The 14,447-nt window shown below is 47.4% G+C and overlaps 1 protein-coding gene across 10 annotated transcripts in view; it reads right to left on the reverse strand.

The window, feature by feature from the left end:
• agtpbp1 (ATP/GTP binding carboxypeptidase 1) overlaps positions 1-14,447 on the reverse strand; it is a 462,243-nt gene that overhangs the window by 144,514 nt on the left and 303,282 nt on the right. For all 10 annotated transcript variants that reach the window (XM_072516701.1, XM_072516698.1, XM_072516700.1 and 7 more), the window contains 2 exons: positions 12,336-12,516; positions 600-729 (listed from right to left, as the gene is read on the reverse strand). In XM_072516701.1, the coding sequence (XP_072372802.1) occupies positions 600-729; positions 12,336-12,516 (311 nt within the window). The remainder of the gene's footprint in view (positions 1-599; positions 730-12,335; positions 12,517-14,447) is intronic.

Consider the following 14,447-nt stretch of genomic DNA (forward strand, 5'->3'; position numbering starts at 1 on the left):
ATCAACCATCCTCTCCTTGTTCACCCTTGAGTGCTGGAGGGGGTTCACTGGCTGAACTGTGACACATCAGGTCTCGGTTGCATTCACTGATGCCACCAAATGACTTTGTCAGACAGTAAAGGAATCTTCTCCTTGAGCATTAGAAGGTCTTCTTGCACTGGAGCAACAGAAATTCAGATGCTGGAGCTTTAAATTACATTTCCAGCTAACAACAGAATTTCTTGAACTGTGATGCCAGATCCTGCACGGTCATCAGGTGATGCAGGCTTCCCAACATCAAAGCTACCCCTGCTACATGATACAATGGCAAGCCCATATCACATGTATTAATGAGCTTGCCGCCATGCAATCAGGTGAGTCCATCACCACGGACTCAAGCCAGATCCCCGATACCCGGGTGCCATGACAATAGCACTAAATCCAGCCTTTAATGTGAGCTCTGTGAGTTAAAAGCAATAAAAAGATGAAATGACAATGCAAAAGTTTAAAAAGCAGTGCTACTAAATGTGATTTATGCCACAGCAGATTTTTTGTTGAACTGAGATAGAATCTAATATTGTTTCTAACTGGAGTTAAAGAACTGTTGTTTTTGTACTTACCAAAGGCGAACGTTGTATACTGGCTAAGTACTGCAGCAAGCCCTTGGTATGGTAAATCGTTGGGTGAAGTTCAGGGTTAGGGGTTAACCACTGACGGTTCAGATCTTCACCACTTAAGGAGCAGCGGTGGCTACAAAACAGAATATACAGAAAAATGAAATAACTAGGAAGCCTTTCAAATCAACTGTTTTTGTAGAAATAAATGCTCCATCTTTACTCCTATATATCAATTTAATCTTCCAAAGAGAGACTCTTCAAAATTTAAAGTTCGTCAAACAAAAATATCTATTCAATCTCCTATATTCCTTGTTCATGACAGAATATTTTCTTTGACATGAGATTTTTATGTTCCCAGCAGCTCAGGAATTCAATGCAGTATTTTTTAAAATATAAATTTAGAGTACCCAATTCTTATTTTTCCCAATTCAGAGGCAATTTAGCATGGTCAACTGTTCACATTATACATTAATAGTTGCACAACTGAACTAGATGCATCTCCAAATTTGCAGATGATACAAAGTTGGGTAAGAGGGTGAGCTGTCGGGATGATGCAGAGATGCTTCAGCGGGATTTGGACAGGCTGAGTGACTGGGCACATGCATGGCAGATGCAGTATCATGTGATTAAATGTGAGGTTATCCACTTTGGAAAGCAGATTACTATTTGAATGGGTGTAAATTGAGAGAGGTTGATACTCAGTGAAACCTTGGTGTCCTCGTGCATCAGTTGCGGAAAGTAAGCATGCAGGTACAGCAGGCAGTAAAGAAGACAAATGGTATGTTGGCCTTCATAGTGAGAGGATTTATGGGAATAGAGATGCTTTACTACAATTGTAAAGGGCATTGGTGAGGCCACACCTGAAGTAGTGCGTGCAGTTTTGGTGTTCTTTATCTGAGGAAGCATGTTCTTGCTATTGAGGGAGTGCAGCGATGGTTTACTAGGCTGATTCCTGGGATGGCAGGACTGTCATATGTGGAGAGATTAAGTCGGTTAGGATTATATTCATTGAAGTTTAGAAGGGTGAGGGGATCACACTGAAACTTATAAAATTCTTACAGGAATGGACAGGGTAGATTCAGAAAGAATGTTCCCGATAGTGTCGGAGTTCAGAACTAGGGGTTATAATTTGAGGGGAAGGGGTAAACCTTTTAGAACTGAGGCGAGGAGAAATTTCTTCACCCACAGAGTGGTGAACCTGTGGAATTTCAATACCACAGAAAGTAATTGAGGCTAAAACATGTGTACTTTCAAGGAGGAATTAGATATAGCTCTTGGGCAGAAAGGAATCAAGGGATATGGCGGGAAGGCGGGATCAGAGTATTGAACTTGATGGATCAGCTATGATCATAATGCATGGTAGGCTAGAAGGGCTGAATGGCCTCCTCCTGCATCTATTTTCTATGTATATTTATTTACATTTTACTCTTGTGAATAGACCTATTGCATATAAAAAATGGTCTAGTTTCATTCTTCACCAGCGGTATACCCAGCAAAAAAAAAAGAGAATATCCATTCTTACCATCACTTTTAGATTACCTCTACCTTTACTGCCTTAAGTCTAAGAATGTAAACTTGTGTAGTTGGCACACAACTAGTTTAGTCATCCATCAGCAGATCTGTTTTGACCACATCAGGTTGTTCACTCCTCTGGAAATATTATCTATGCTTTTAAAATCAGGCTCTAGGACAAAATGGGTGGCATGGTAGCATAGTGGTTAGCACAGTTGCTTCACAGCTCCAGGGTCCAGGTTCGATTCCCGGCTTGGTCACTGTCTTTGCGGAGCCTGCACATTCTCCCAGTGTCTGCGTGGGTTTCCTTCAGGTGCCCCGGTTTCCACCCATAGACCAAAGATGTGCAGGTTAGGTGGATTGGCCATGCTAAATTGCCCTTAGTGTCCAAAAAGGGTTAGGTGGGGTCACTGGGTTAGGGTGGAGGTGTGGGTTTAAGTAGGATGCTCTTTCCAAGAGCCAGTGCAGATCTGATGGGCCGAATAGCCTCCTTCTGCACTGTAAATTCTATGATCTATGAACTGTAGGTTCTAATCCGAATTACCTTCTTAAATTCTTATTGTCTGCCAGTTTTCTCCAATAATAAGTGCAAACAACTCATGGATTTCAAGCACTCAGACAGACATTACCTAATCAAGAAATTTTCCCATTTCTCCTTGCAAATAAACCAAACCCCTCTAAACTCCTTCTGTCACTGTTCCTCTGAACTCCCATCTCTATTTTGTTCCCTCCAAACTCATCTCATCCATGAGACCCAACTCTTCCTTCCTCAACTTCATTCCTAATTCTTGATCATTCAATTTCTCTTTCGTGCTCTCAAGCTAAATGATCCTGCAAATGGTTTTCTCTCCTCAGGCACTGCTTTCCTCTTGTAAGACTGCCACCATCATTCCTCCTCAAAACTCCCACCTGTAAACCCCTATTGTCCTTTCTAATCAAAACTATGAGCGGGGGGAGCAGTGTCAATCCTGCCCACCCCCCACCACCCACCCCCCCTCCCGATATTCCCCGGCCCCCCCAAAATCCCGTTGACGTGAATCGCGCCGCGCGCCTCGGAGATTGTTGAGGACCGACGCAACGCTATGGGCCCCGGGGCCGCCCCAATTCTCCGGGCTGGATGGGGCAAAGTCCCGCCGACGAGACCACGGGTCACGCCGGCATAAATCACACCACCTATTTAACGGAGTCAACCAGTCGTGCTGGTTGACGCCGGCCAGCGCGGAGAAGGCGGGGGGGGGGGTGTCGCAGGAGAGTGCATGCGGGGGGGGGGGGAGAGCAGCGACGGGGCTGGGGAGGAGGGGGGGTTGGGTAGGGTACGTGCCGAGGGGTTTGGGGAGGGTGCGTGCCGGGGAGAGGGGGGGGATTGGAGAGGGTGTGTGCCAGGGAGGAGAGGGGATGGAGGGGGGGGGTGGGGTGGGTGCGTGCCGGATAGGAGAGGGGATGGGGAGGGGGGGGGGGTTGGGGAGGGTGCGCATCAGGGAGGAGGGGGCGGGTTTGGGGCGTGTGCGTGCCAGGGAGGAGGGGCGGGGGGCTGTCCGCCTGGTCATGTGCCAGCTGGCAACAGTCGGGACCATGCAGCCCATGGCACCTGGCTGCGGGGGTGGGGGGGGGGTGGAGAGGAGTATGGGCAATGGTGACATGTCGTCCATCCCCCTCCCACCCCCCCACAGGCCATTATATTTGGTCATCACCCAGCGATGTTGGCCGTCGTGGCGGGAGCCGCACTTCTACATGTTGCCCTTGGGGAGCTGGAGCAGGAGCGTGCCACGGAGACGGCGGAGGCTGCCGCAGAGGAGCGTGCCGCAGGGAGGCAGGTGACAGCGGCCCAGGCTGGAGGGCCGCCTGCACGACAGGATGAGGAGGAGGTGGTGGCGCTGCACGGCGATGGAGACGCCCGATGAGGCCCCGTGTGTACCGGCCCCGCTTGTCGTACCAGGATCTCAATGACCGGACATGCAGGAGGAGACTCCGGATGAACCGGGAAACCAAGGCACACATCTGCCACCTGATGGCACACCTGGCACTGAGGGAGGACACCCTCTCCCTGTGGCCGTCAAGGTTACGGTGGCCCTGAACCTCTATGCCACGGGGTCATTCCAGGTGCTGAGTGGGGACCTGTCCAGCATCTCGCAGGCATCGGTGCATCCGTGCAGTGACAGACGCCCTATATGCCATTGCGGACCGCTACATCCAGTTCCCTGTGCACCGAGCCAGCCAGGATGCCCGGGCAGCGGGATGCCCATGGTCCATGGGACGATCGATGGGATGCACGTCGCCGTGCGGCCACCTGCGGATAACAGGGCCGTGTTCACAAATAGGAAGTGGACCTACTCCATGAACGTGCAGGTGGTTTGTGACCACCGCATGAGGATCCTGCACGTCTGCGCCCGGGGGGAGGGGGGGCACACTCACCTGATGCTGACGTTCTATCACCCCTCACACACCCACTGGCACTCACCTCACACCACACCCCTGCATGCATCGGACAGAGCACAAAGGCAGCTTCTGTAGATGTGAAAGTGATTTTAATAACAAACAGTTCATACACGTGCCCTAGCCCCAGAACTAATCTGTGCCCTGCACCCGTGACAATTTACTCAGTGTCTAATTTTTTGGCCTTACGGGCCCTTTGACTACTTCTAGGCAGTGCAGTAGAACTGGAGCTGGACTCCTGCCCTGTGACTAGGGACCCCTTTGGTGACCGTTTCCTGGGGCGGCCCAGCCTAGATGGGCCAGGCTGCGGCTCGGGCAACTGGGATGGCGAGCTGCCAGCCTGTCCTGCCCGTTGCCCACCAGATGCACCTGGGACGGAAGTGGGGGGGGGGGGGGGGGTTCGAGGTGTGGCGGTGTTTTGGGACCTCCCCTACAGGGGGACCTGGAATGGGCCCCAGCACCTTTTCCTCCCGCGGGGTGCTGGATGGCCCCAGGGCCTCTACATGGGTCGGGGATGCAAACGGACCGAGCATCCGACCCCCCCCCCCCCCCCCCCCCGACACCTGGCGCTGCCAGTCCTGGAGGTCCGCCCTGGTATCAACAAGGGTCTGCAAGTTTGCAGCTATGGAGCTCAGGGAGTTGGCCATCCCTAACTGTGTCTGGGTGACGCCGGCCAGCACCTGGGCAATGGCGGCAATGCCCTCAGCGATGGCCTGCAGAGACTGGGCCATTGCTTGCTGAGACTGGGCCACCGCATTGAGCGCCTCTGCAATCTGCTGCTGGCTCTGGCTCATAGCTGCCTGTGAGACGCCGCCTGCACGGAAAGCCCCACACCTTGCATACTGCGACCCATGTCTGACACCGTCGCACCCATTGCCTCCACCGCGGATGCCACCCGTGCGCTGTCAGCCTGGATGGCACGCATGACCGACACCACTACCTGCTCCTGCACGCGGGTGGACTCCTCCACCTTCGTCTGCAGCTGCCTCAAGCCGGCCGTTACCCCTTTCGGTCGTCCCTTTGTCTGTGCATCGGGTCTATGGGTGGGTGTGGTAACACCAGGAACCCGGGACCCGTTTGGGCGGCAGATAGTTGCCTGCGCCGAGCTGCCCTCCGAACGCCCGGCCCCTCGGCTGCTCCTGCCTCCACCTGCTGTACCAGGACGGTGGTGTTGTGCGCACCAGTTAGTGTCCCAGATGCCTCATCGCTAAAGTGCCCAACCGAGGCGAGTGTCTCTGCGATAGTGGAGGGTGTAGGAGATAGCAGTGCCGTAGTGTCGTGCTCCTTATCCGACCCGAAGTCCGGGGTCCCATGGAGTGGTGATTCCTGTCCACCCATCCCGTGTGTGTGTCGTGTGCGTCAGGGTCGTGTGCAACGGTGCCCTGGGCGTTGGCGTCCTGGGTCGGCTGCGACGGAGGTCAGCTGCGACGGAGGTCGGCTGCGACGGGGGCCTGTTGCTGTGGCTGCCCTCCTCGTCGCTGGGTGTGGCCCGCCGGCGTCGCCGCACTCGCACTAGATGTGGGCAGCGTCCGCCTGGTGATCTGGGTCTCACCCTGGCTCGTGGCCGCCCTGGAACATCCTGGGAGCATCGTATGCCTGATGGGCCGGGTCTGTCCCCCCTTCCCCACACCCACCCTCCCCTGAAATCCCCCCTTCCCCCATATCCCTCTTCCCCCCATATCCTCCCCTTCCCCCACCATATCCTCTTCCCCCATATCCCCCCCCTTCCTCCCCCATATCGCCCAAGGGGGATGTGGGGGAAGGGAGGATATGGGGGCAAGGGAGGATATGGGGGCAAGGGAGGATATGGGGGCAAGGGAGGATATGGGGGCAAGGGAGGATATGGGGGCAAGGGAGGATATGGGGGCAAGGGAGGATATGGGGGCAAGGGAGGATATGGGGGCAAGGGAGGATATGGGGGCAAGGGAGGATATGGGGGCAAGGGAGGATATGGGGCAAGGGAGGATATGGGGGAAGGGAGGATATGGGGGAAGGGAGGATATGGGGGAAGGGGGAACTGGGGGCATATGGGTGGATATGGGGGATGGGGGGATAAGGGGGAAGGGGATATGGGGGAAGGGGATATGGGGGAAGGGCAGATATGGGAGAGGGGGATATGTGAGAGGGGGGATATGGGGGAAGGGAGGATATGGGGGAAGGGAGGACATTGGGAAGGGGGTATGGGGACGATGGGAACTGGGGCTATGGGGGAAGGGGATATGGGTGGATATGGGGGAAGGGATGATATGGAGAAAGGGGGATATGGGGGAAGGGGGGTATGGGGAGAGGGGGATATGGGGGGATATGGGGGAAGGGGTGATATGGGGGAAGGGGTGATATGGGGGAAGGGGTGATATGGGGAAGGGGGATATGGGGAAGGGGGAACTGGGGAAGGGGGAACTGGGGAAGGGGGAACTGGGGAAGGGGGAACTGGGGAAGGGGGAACTGGGGAAGGGGGAACTGGGGAAGGGGGAACTGGGGAAGGGGGAACTGGGGAAGGGGGAACTGGGGAAGGGGGAACTGGGGAAGGGGGAACTGGGGAAGGGGGAACTGGGGGTAGGGGAAGGGTGGATGGGAAAGTGGGAGGGAAAAGGGGGGACAGGCATTGGGGGGTCTGACTTGGCGCTGTGCGACGGGCAGACATTTTGCCAGGTCTCCGTGGGGAGAGGGCGTTGTTCGTGCAGATACGCCACGTGAGTGTCACTGAAGGCAGGCACGTCCGTGACGGGTGACGCCGTCGCGAATGGCATCACGCCGCTAGTAGCCCATTCCCAGCTGGAGAATTTGTGATGTTTCGGGGGGCCCGACGCTGGAGTGATTCGTGCCATTTTTGGCGCCGGGTTCGGGCAATCGTGCCGATTCACGGAGAATCCCACCCTTAATCTCTAACTCCCAAGGTCTTTGTCACTACCCAGCTAAGTGTCCATTTCTAGTACGACTCCCTGTTTGAAAAATTTCTACTAACTAGTGGTTTCAAACTGCTTGCCCAATATTTAGTCTTGAATAAAGGTGCAACTAATCCCACATCCTATCTATCAAAAGGACGAGCTACTTCCACTCCTATAACATCACGCATCATCCATGTTTCTTCAGCCTACCTACAAATGAAACCCATGGAAAATCGTTTGGTCACCTCAGAACTCAATGACTCCCATTCTGCACGCTCCATAAATGAGCTCATCTGAAACTCTGTTGCATGTATACAGTCTTGCCCTACATCACCTCGGTCCTGACAAAAGTTGTCCATCAATCGCCTGGAGTTTAAAATTTAAAATTCTTGTACACATGTTCCAATTCTTCCATATCCTGAAGTCTCTTCGTCATTGTAAACTGTTCCAGGGCTACAATCACTTAACTCTACTTCTGCAATTCTGATCTCCAATTCATATCCTCTTTAATTAGCCTTCAGGCCTTCAACTGTCTGGAGTCTATTCTCTGGAATTCCCTTGCTAAATTTCTCCAGCTTCCTCTTCTGCTCAATTCCCCAACCTTCCTCTCCTCCTTAAAATTCACCTCTTCGAACAAGTTTTTGACCACCTTTCCTTTTCTGTGAGGTGGCATGCATATTTTCATCTCTATGAAGCACTTTGGGACACATCAAATTAACTGTACTATATAAAGGCATCATTGTCAATCTCATTTATACCCAGATATCGCAGAAGTATTTTTAAAAAATTGATGATTCTCATAAATTGTAAATTTAACAATTTGAAAAATAGCAATTTAAATCCACAATTTCTCAAGAACTCAAACTGCCTTGATTAGGAACTTAGTTATATCTATTTTTATTTACATACTATCTAGATTTTCAACTGCCATCTGTCGTGAGAAAATCTTCCAATTTCTGCTTAGGCTCATCCTAATGGACAGTCTGGGAAATTTATGGAATGGAAGCCAAATCTGCCAGGCATTACTACTGGTAATCCAGGGGAAAAGTAGAGCTTTTTTTTGCCTGTGTACATCTTTCCCACTGCTTAGTCCAACTGACACTCTCACTCGGACTCTCCTACCCACATATCAATCAGGTAATTTGAAGAAGGTCGGAAAATCTTCAATCAAGTCGGTAAAAGGTGAGTGCAAAATATTCTTTAATTCTAGAGAAAGTTTAATTCCCAGCGGATTGGGACAATTTTGTACTGAGCTGAACAGGAATCTGCTGCCCCGCTGGAGATTGTTCACTGAAATTTTATTAAATGACCAAATCACCGTAACAGTGTTGTGTTATGCTTCTTCACGTAGTATAAGCTGCTTCCTTGATGTATGCTCTGACAAAGGAAGGTTCAGACTTGGAGATAGGTTTAACACATTTATTGAACAGTTAACAATTCTCCTACTTGAGTTCGACTCTCCTGCTAATCTTGCTATAGTAACTCAATCTAACTAACCAGTCTGCTCTAAGCCATGCGGTGGGTGTGATGCTTCCGATCTGCCCCTGTGCTTCTCTGAGTGTCGCCTGTGGAAAAGAGAAAGAGCATGTGTGCCCTGTCCTTTTATATGGGTTGCCCCCTTATGGTAGTGTCACCTTTGGGTGTCTTGACTGCCCATTGGTCGTGTCCTATTCTATGTGTTCATTAGCTGTATGTCTGCATGTCATGATGTCTCTGGTGCTCCCTCTAGTGTTTACTTAGTTGTAGTGTATTTACATTAACCCCTTGTGTATTTACAGTGATGCATATCACCACGCAGTGCTTCCAAATAAGGGCAAGGAATTTTAGAAATTAAATTACCAAAGTAAAACTGAATGATCACACAGGGGAATGGAAGTAAAAGGGAGGAACAAAGGCTTGGAACAGTCATTAAATTAAATTAACTTGATTAGTATTTAAAGTCACACCATTCACCCTTTTGGTTCATTGTACATTATGGTATCACCTGTCTCAATCCAAAACTTTCATGCTCAGCAATGCTGCTTTTGTCTACACAGATGATATTCCCTGACCTCTGCAAATAGAAAGTCTTTAAGGCATAGTTTAAGAAAATCTACATTCAAATCTATTGGTGCTTTCTTGTGCATTATTTAACACCAATCTATTAATCGTGACACTGTTCATGGTGGGTTAGAAAATGTGTTTTATAAAGTCATGAATTTTACTGCATTAAACACATAGTTGAAGATTACAATCTGTAAACAGATTATTATATAGTACAAGCACAATCAAGTACATGTGCATTACATTTGCTCATCAGAGTTTTTATTCTATAAATAAGGAATGTGGTAAAATGGACAACAGCCTGAATTTTAGGCCCGATATATAATTGGAGACTTTAAATTAAGAAATGGACATCAATCGCAGCCACAGTCAGCCCAAAGGTAAGCCTAATGGGAATTTGAACAGCCAAATCAATCAGTTAGGGTTATCAACCTGAGTGGATTGGCTGGGAATCTCCAGAAATGAAAGATAAATCTCTTGGGTGCCACTGCTAGCAATCTAGGAGGAAATTAGAGTTCACAATTTGTGCCTAGGTGCTTTTCTTTGCTTGTTTGTGGTTTTCACGACAGATGTTGATTTGAATCCATGAGCAAAGACACTTAATTACAGGGGATCTGATCTTTAGAAGGCTAAGGCAAATGCAATATCATTTGCTAACTGCAGTTAAGTGCCAGGTGATTTGATGTCTCATGGTCAGGCAACACATGGTCAAGCAGAAGGTGATCAATAACCCAAGAATATGCCCAGCCAGATTTGGAAACTGTTAAAACCCTCAGAGAGATAGTGAGGTAAGGGCTATTAGGTACCCCGTGACCTCAGTAAAATAAAGATGCAGGACTTCCCCTCAACAAGGGAAGCCTGACCAGTATAAATTACACGGCCAACATCAAGAACCCTTTGGGGATCAAATAATGTGTGTTTAATTAAACCTTTCTTTTTGCCTCCAAACATTCACTCTGCTCGGATCCAATAGTAACACTATTTCAAAGGTAAAGACAGATTTAAACTACTTAATAGCTTTCCTTCCCGATATATTTTAAGTGACAGGACTTAACTGGGTAAATATTTATTTTACTTTGCTTACTGCACATGTATACCTGAAAATCTTCTTGAGTTCTTGAAATTGTCTCGGCAATTTACTTTCAAAGCCTGATTCGGGTTCTCGTTTCTTTTTGCTTCCACTTATGCATCTGAATTTATAATCTGCTTTATATCTACAAATGCCATGTATGCGTAAATACATATTTTTATTCTTCTACGAGATTTTAAAATATTGTTTCCAATTTTGGTGGTCTATTTGACGGGTGTTAAGGCTTTGGCAGGGGTACAGTGAAGAACCAATACACTAATACCCGTTTTAAAACATTGTAGCTATCATGACAGGTTAAAAGAGTTGGGACTCTTAAGCAGTGAAGGATTAGGGGTGATCTAATCAAGGTTTGCAAGATGATGACTCGAATAGATTGTATTTTTAGTTACACTTTGCTCTAATTAAATCACTTAGGGAGGACCAGAAATCATGAACTTATATTATAAAAGGCTAAGAACAAAGAATAATACAGCACAGGAACAGGCCCTTTGGCCTTCCAAGCCTGTACTGAAATGAAATGAAATGAAAATCGCTTATTGTCACAAGTAGGCTTCAATGAAGTTACTGTGAAAAGCCCCTAGTCGCCACATTCCGGCGCCTGTTCGGGGAGGCTGTTACGGGAATTGAACCGTGCTGCTGGCCTGCCTTGGTCTGCTTTAAAAAACAGTGATTTAGCCCTGTGCTAAACAGCCCCTACAGGTCATGGTACCAACATTGGCCAAAACCCTCAGCACTTCCTTGTGCCGTATCACTCTATACCGATCCTATCCATGTATTTGCCAAGATGCCTTTTGAACGCTGTTAATGTATCTGCTTCTGCAACCTCCCCTGGCTACGCATTCCAGACACTCATCACCCCCTGCGTAAAAAACCTGCTAAATGCAGGTTAGACATTAGGAGGTGGTTCTATACTCCACTCTTGTGATGGGGGCAGTTTGCTGAATCATAGAATTCCTACAATGCAGAAGGAGGCCAAAAGACCCATTGAGTCTGCAACAACCCTCTGAAAGAGCACCCTTCCTAGGCCCACTGCCCCACCCTATCCCTGAAACCCCACGCATTGATTGTGGCTCAGCCACCTAACTTGCACATCTTTGGACTGCACACCTCTTACAAAAGGCAGATTTTGTATAGAATTATGAGGGTAACAATCTCCTGGATTTGTTTTCGTCAACTAAAGGACCTAAACCAGGAATATCCCAGATTTTGTTCCCTTCAAATTGACCTGCATTGTTAATCTGTTTTTTCACCTGTCCCAAGAGATAAAATGGTTGTGGGTGGAGTGCAATTGTATATCGTGATCCATAAGGTTTCAGAATTGTACAGAACAGGTTGAATGCACCGAGAATTTCCCTGTTCATTATTATTTGCATATATGTACATACATATTTGTACAACTGCAGGCCTGTAAACTGGGAGGAGGCCAGAAAAGCAGTACCAACAAACAGCCCTTCAACAATTTAGAAGAGAAAGTGCAGCCTGACAACTTACTCCAGCCAAGGAAATAACCCATATATATTCACCAATTTAAGATTTTTAATTCAAACACTTGAGCATTTATAGGGTGATGGGCATAGTGAAAATTTGAGTCAACAGCAGTAATTGAAATAAAGGTACTGTTTCCTAGATGTCTTTTTTCTCGAAGATCTTCTGAAATTATTTACAATTAATAACTTAAAAATGAACTGTTAGAACTATAAACTAATATGTGCATTTGTTAGAACTGTACAAAAATGAATATAGGACAGTTTAATGTAGACAGGCTTGCCTCACCTTCCATTGATGACTCCATCTGGGTTCAGCATAGGGACAATTTTGAAAATATAGGAGTCCCGCAAATTTTGAGCTGCCAAGCTATTGCCCATTAATAATTCCATAGTTCCCTTCATCACCCAGCTGGAATTACTTTCTCCAGGATGGACACGAGATGTTAAGAAAATATATGGTCGATTTCCTGCACAAAGTATTTTAATGTCATTATAATTTTTTTAAACATTAAAATTAGCTTCACATATTGGTAAATATATAATGCAAATCATGACAGGCAAACAATAACAAAGGTTGCTATAAATGGCCTCAAAACCCTCGGCTATTTAGGGAAATTTAACCGGGTTGCCATCCTATGGCTAGAATCATAAAAATGCATAACACATAAGGAAGCCATTTCATCCATTCAGCCCAGAAAGGTCTATACAGCCTAATTCCACTTTCCAGCTCTTCAATGATAACCTTGCAGGCTACAGATTTCAAGTGCATATCCAAGTACATTTTAAATATGCTTAGGTTTTCGTCATCTGCCATCTTTTTAGATATTGTTTTCGCTAAAAGGGTGGAGGGAGGTCTGAAAGTCAATCTCTCAATCTAACATTAATCCTATCACTTTTTACATTTGTTCGTGGCAACTGTGCATCGTGCGGGCAAGGCTAAAGTTTGTTGCCCATGGTAAATGCTCGAGAAGCTGGTGATTAGCCAACTCTTTGAGCTGTGCAGTCCAACAATTGTGTTATCAATTACTTTAATCTATGTGTGATTATTGACCTCTTTGCTCAGAAATATTGGTCCCTTCCTACCAGACATAGGTCACTCATTATTTTATACACCTCATTTAAATCTCCCTTTGGCCTCCTTTGTCCAAAAGAAAACAACACCAGCCTTCTCCAGTCCTAGCAACATTCTTGTGATAGTGTCCTACACTATCCTACCAAAGTCACAGTGGGTAGTGTTGTTGTCTCTCAGCCCCAGCGATCCGGGTTTGATTCTGGCCTTGGTTGACTGTGTGGAGTTTGCACGTTCTCCCAGTGTCTGCAAGGGTTTCCTCCAGGTGCTCCGGTTTCCTCCCACGGTTCAAAGATGTGCAGGTTTGGTGGATTAACCAGGTGGCAGGGATGTGTAGTTTACGTTAAGGGTTATTGGTATATGGCGAGGAAATGGGCTTTGGTTGAGCGCTTTTTCAGAGCGTTGGTGCAGACTTGATGGGCCGAATGGCCTCCTTCTGCACTATAGGAATTCTATGATCCTACCTCAGTATTCCCTTGCCTCACTTGCCCTCTCCAAATGCATCGCCTCACTTTTCTGATTGAATTCCATTCACCACTTTTCTGCCCAAAATCACCAGTCCCATAGATTTCTTCTTCACTATCAAACACACACCCAGTTTTCTTATCACCTGCAAACTCCTTAATAACCCCTACCTGCAGAATTCCAATGCAAACAGCCCTACAGTCACTAAAACACCTGTGCGCTTTTACCCTTTATTTCCTGCCACTGAGACAATTTTGGATCCAATTTTCTACTTCCTCCTTGGATCCAGTGGGCTTTTAACTTTCTGACCATTCCTGCCATGTGGGACCTCATCAAAAGCTTTGCTAAAATACATGCAAAATTTACCAAACACACCTCCATCATTGACCCGCCTGGAAAATGCAATTAAGTTAGTCAAAGACAATCTTCTCTTAAGTCCATTTTGACCAGACTTGATTTATTAATGTCTTTCTTTTTTTAAAAAAAATATATTTTATTCAAATTTTTTCAGCCAAACAAAACAATACAAAGGTTTTCCTTTTTACAACAATAAAACAATATAAATAACAGTGACCGTTTTAACAAATAAATAAATAATATATAAACTAAATGGCAACTGCCCTATCAAAAATAATAACTCTCCAAAGATAAAATCAAACAATCCAATATACATAACCAAGTACAAATATCTATACAAAAACACCCCCGAGCACCCACCCGAGCCCCCCCCCCCGGGTTGCTGCTGCTGCCTTCCCATTTCCTTTATCGTTCTGCGAGGTAGTCAATGAACGGTTGCCACCGCCTGGTGAACCCTTGAGCCGAACCCCTTAGTGCGAACTTTATCCGTTCTAGTTTTATAAACCC

The sequence above is a fragment of the Scyliorhinus torazame genome, chromosome 9, assembly GCF_047496885.1.
Source record: "Scyliorhinus torazame isolate Kashiwa2021f chromosome 9, sScyTor2.1, whole genome shotgun sequence".
Classification (NCBI taxonomy): domain Eukaryota; kingdom Metazoa; phylum Chordata; class Chondrichthyes; order Carcharhiniformes; family Scyliorhinidae; genus Scyliorhinus; species Scyliorhinus torazame.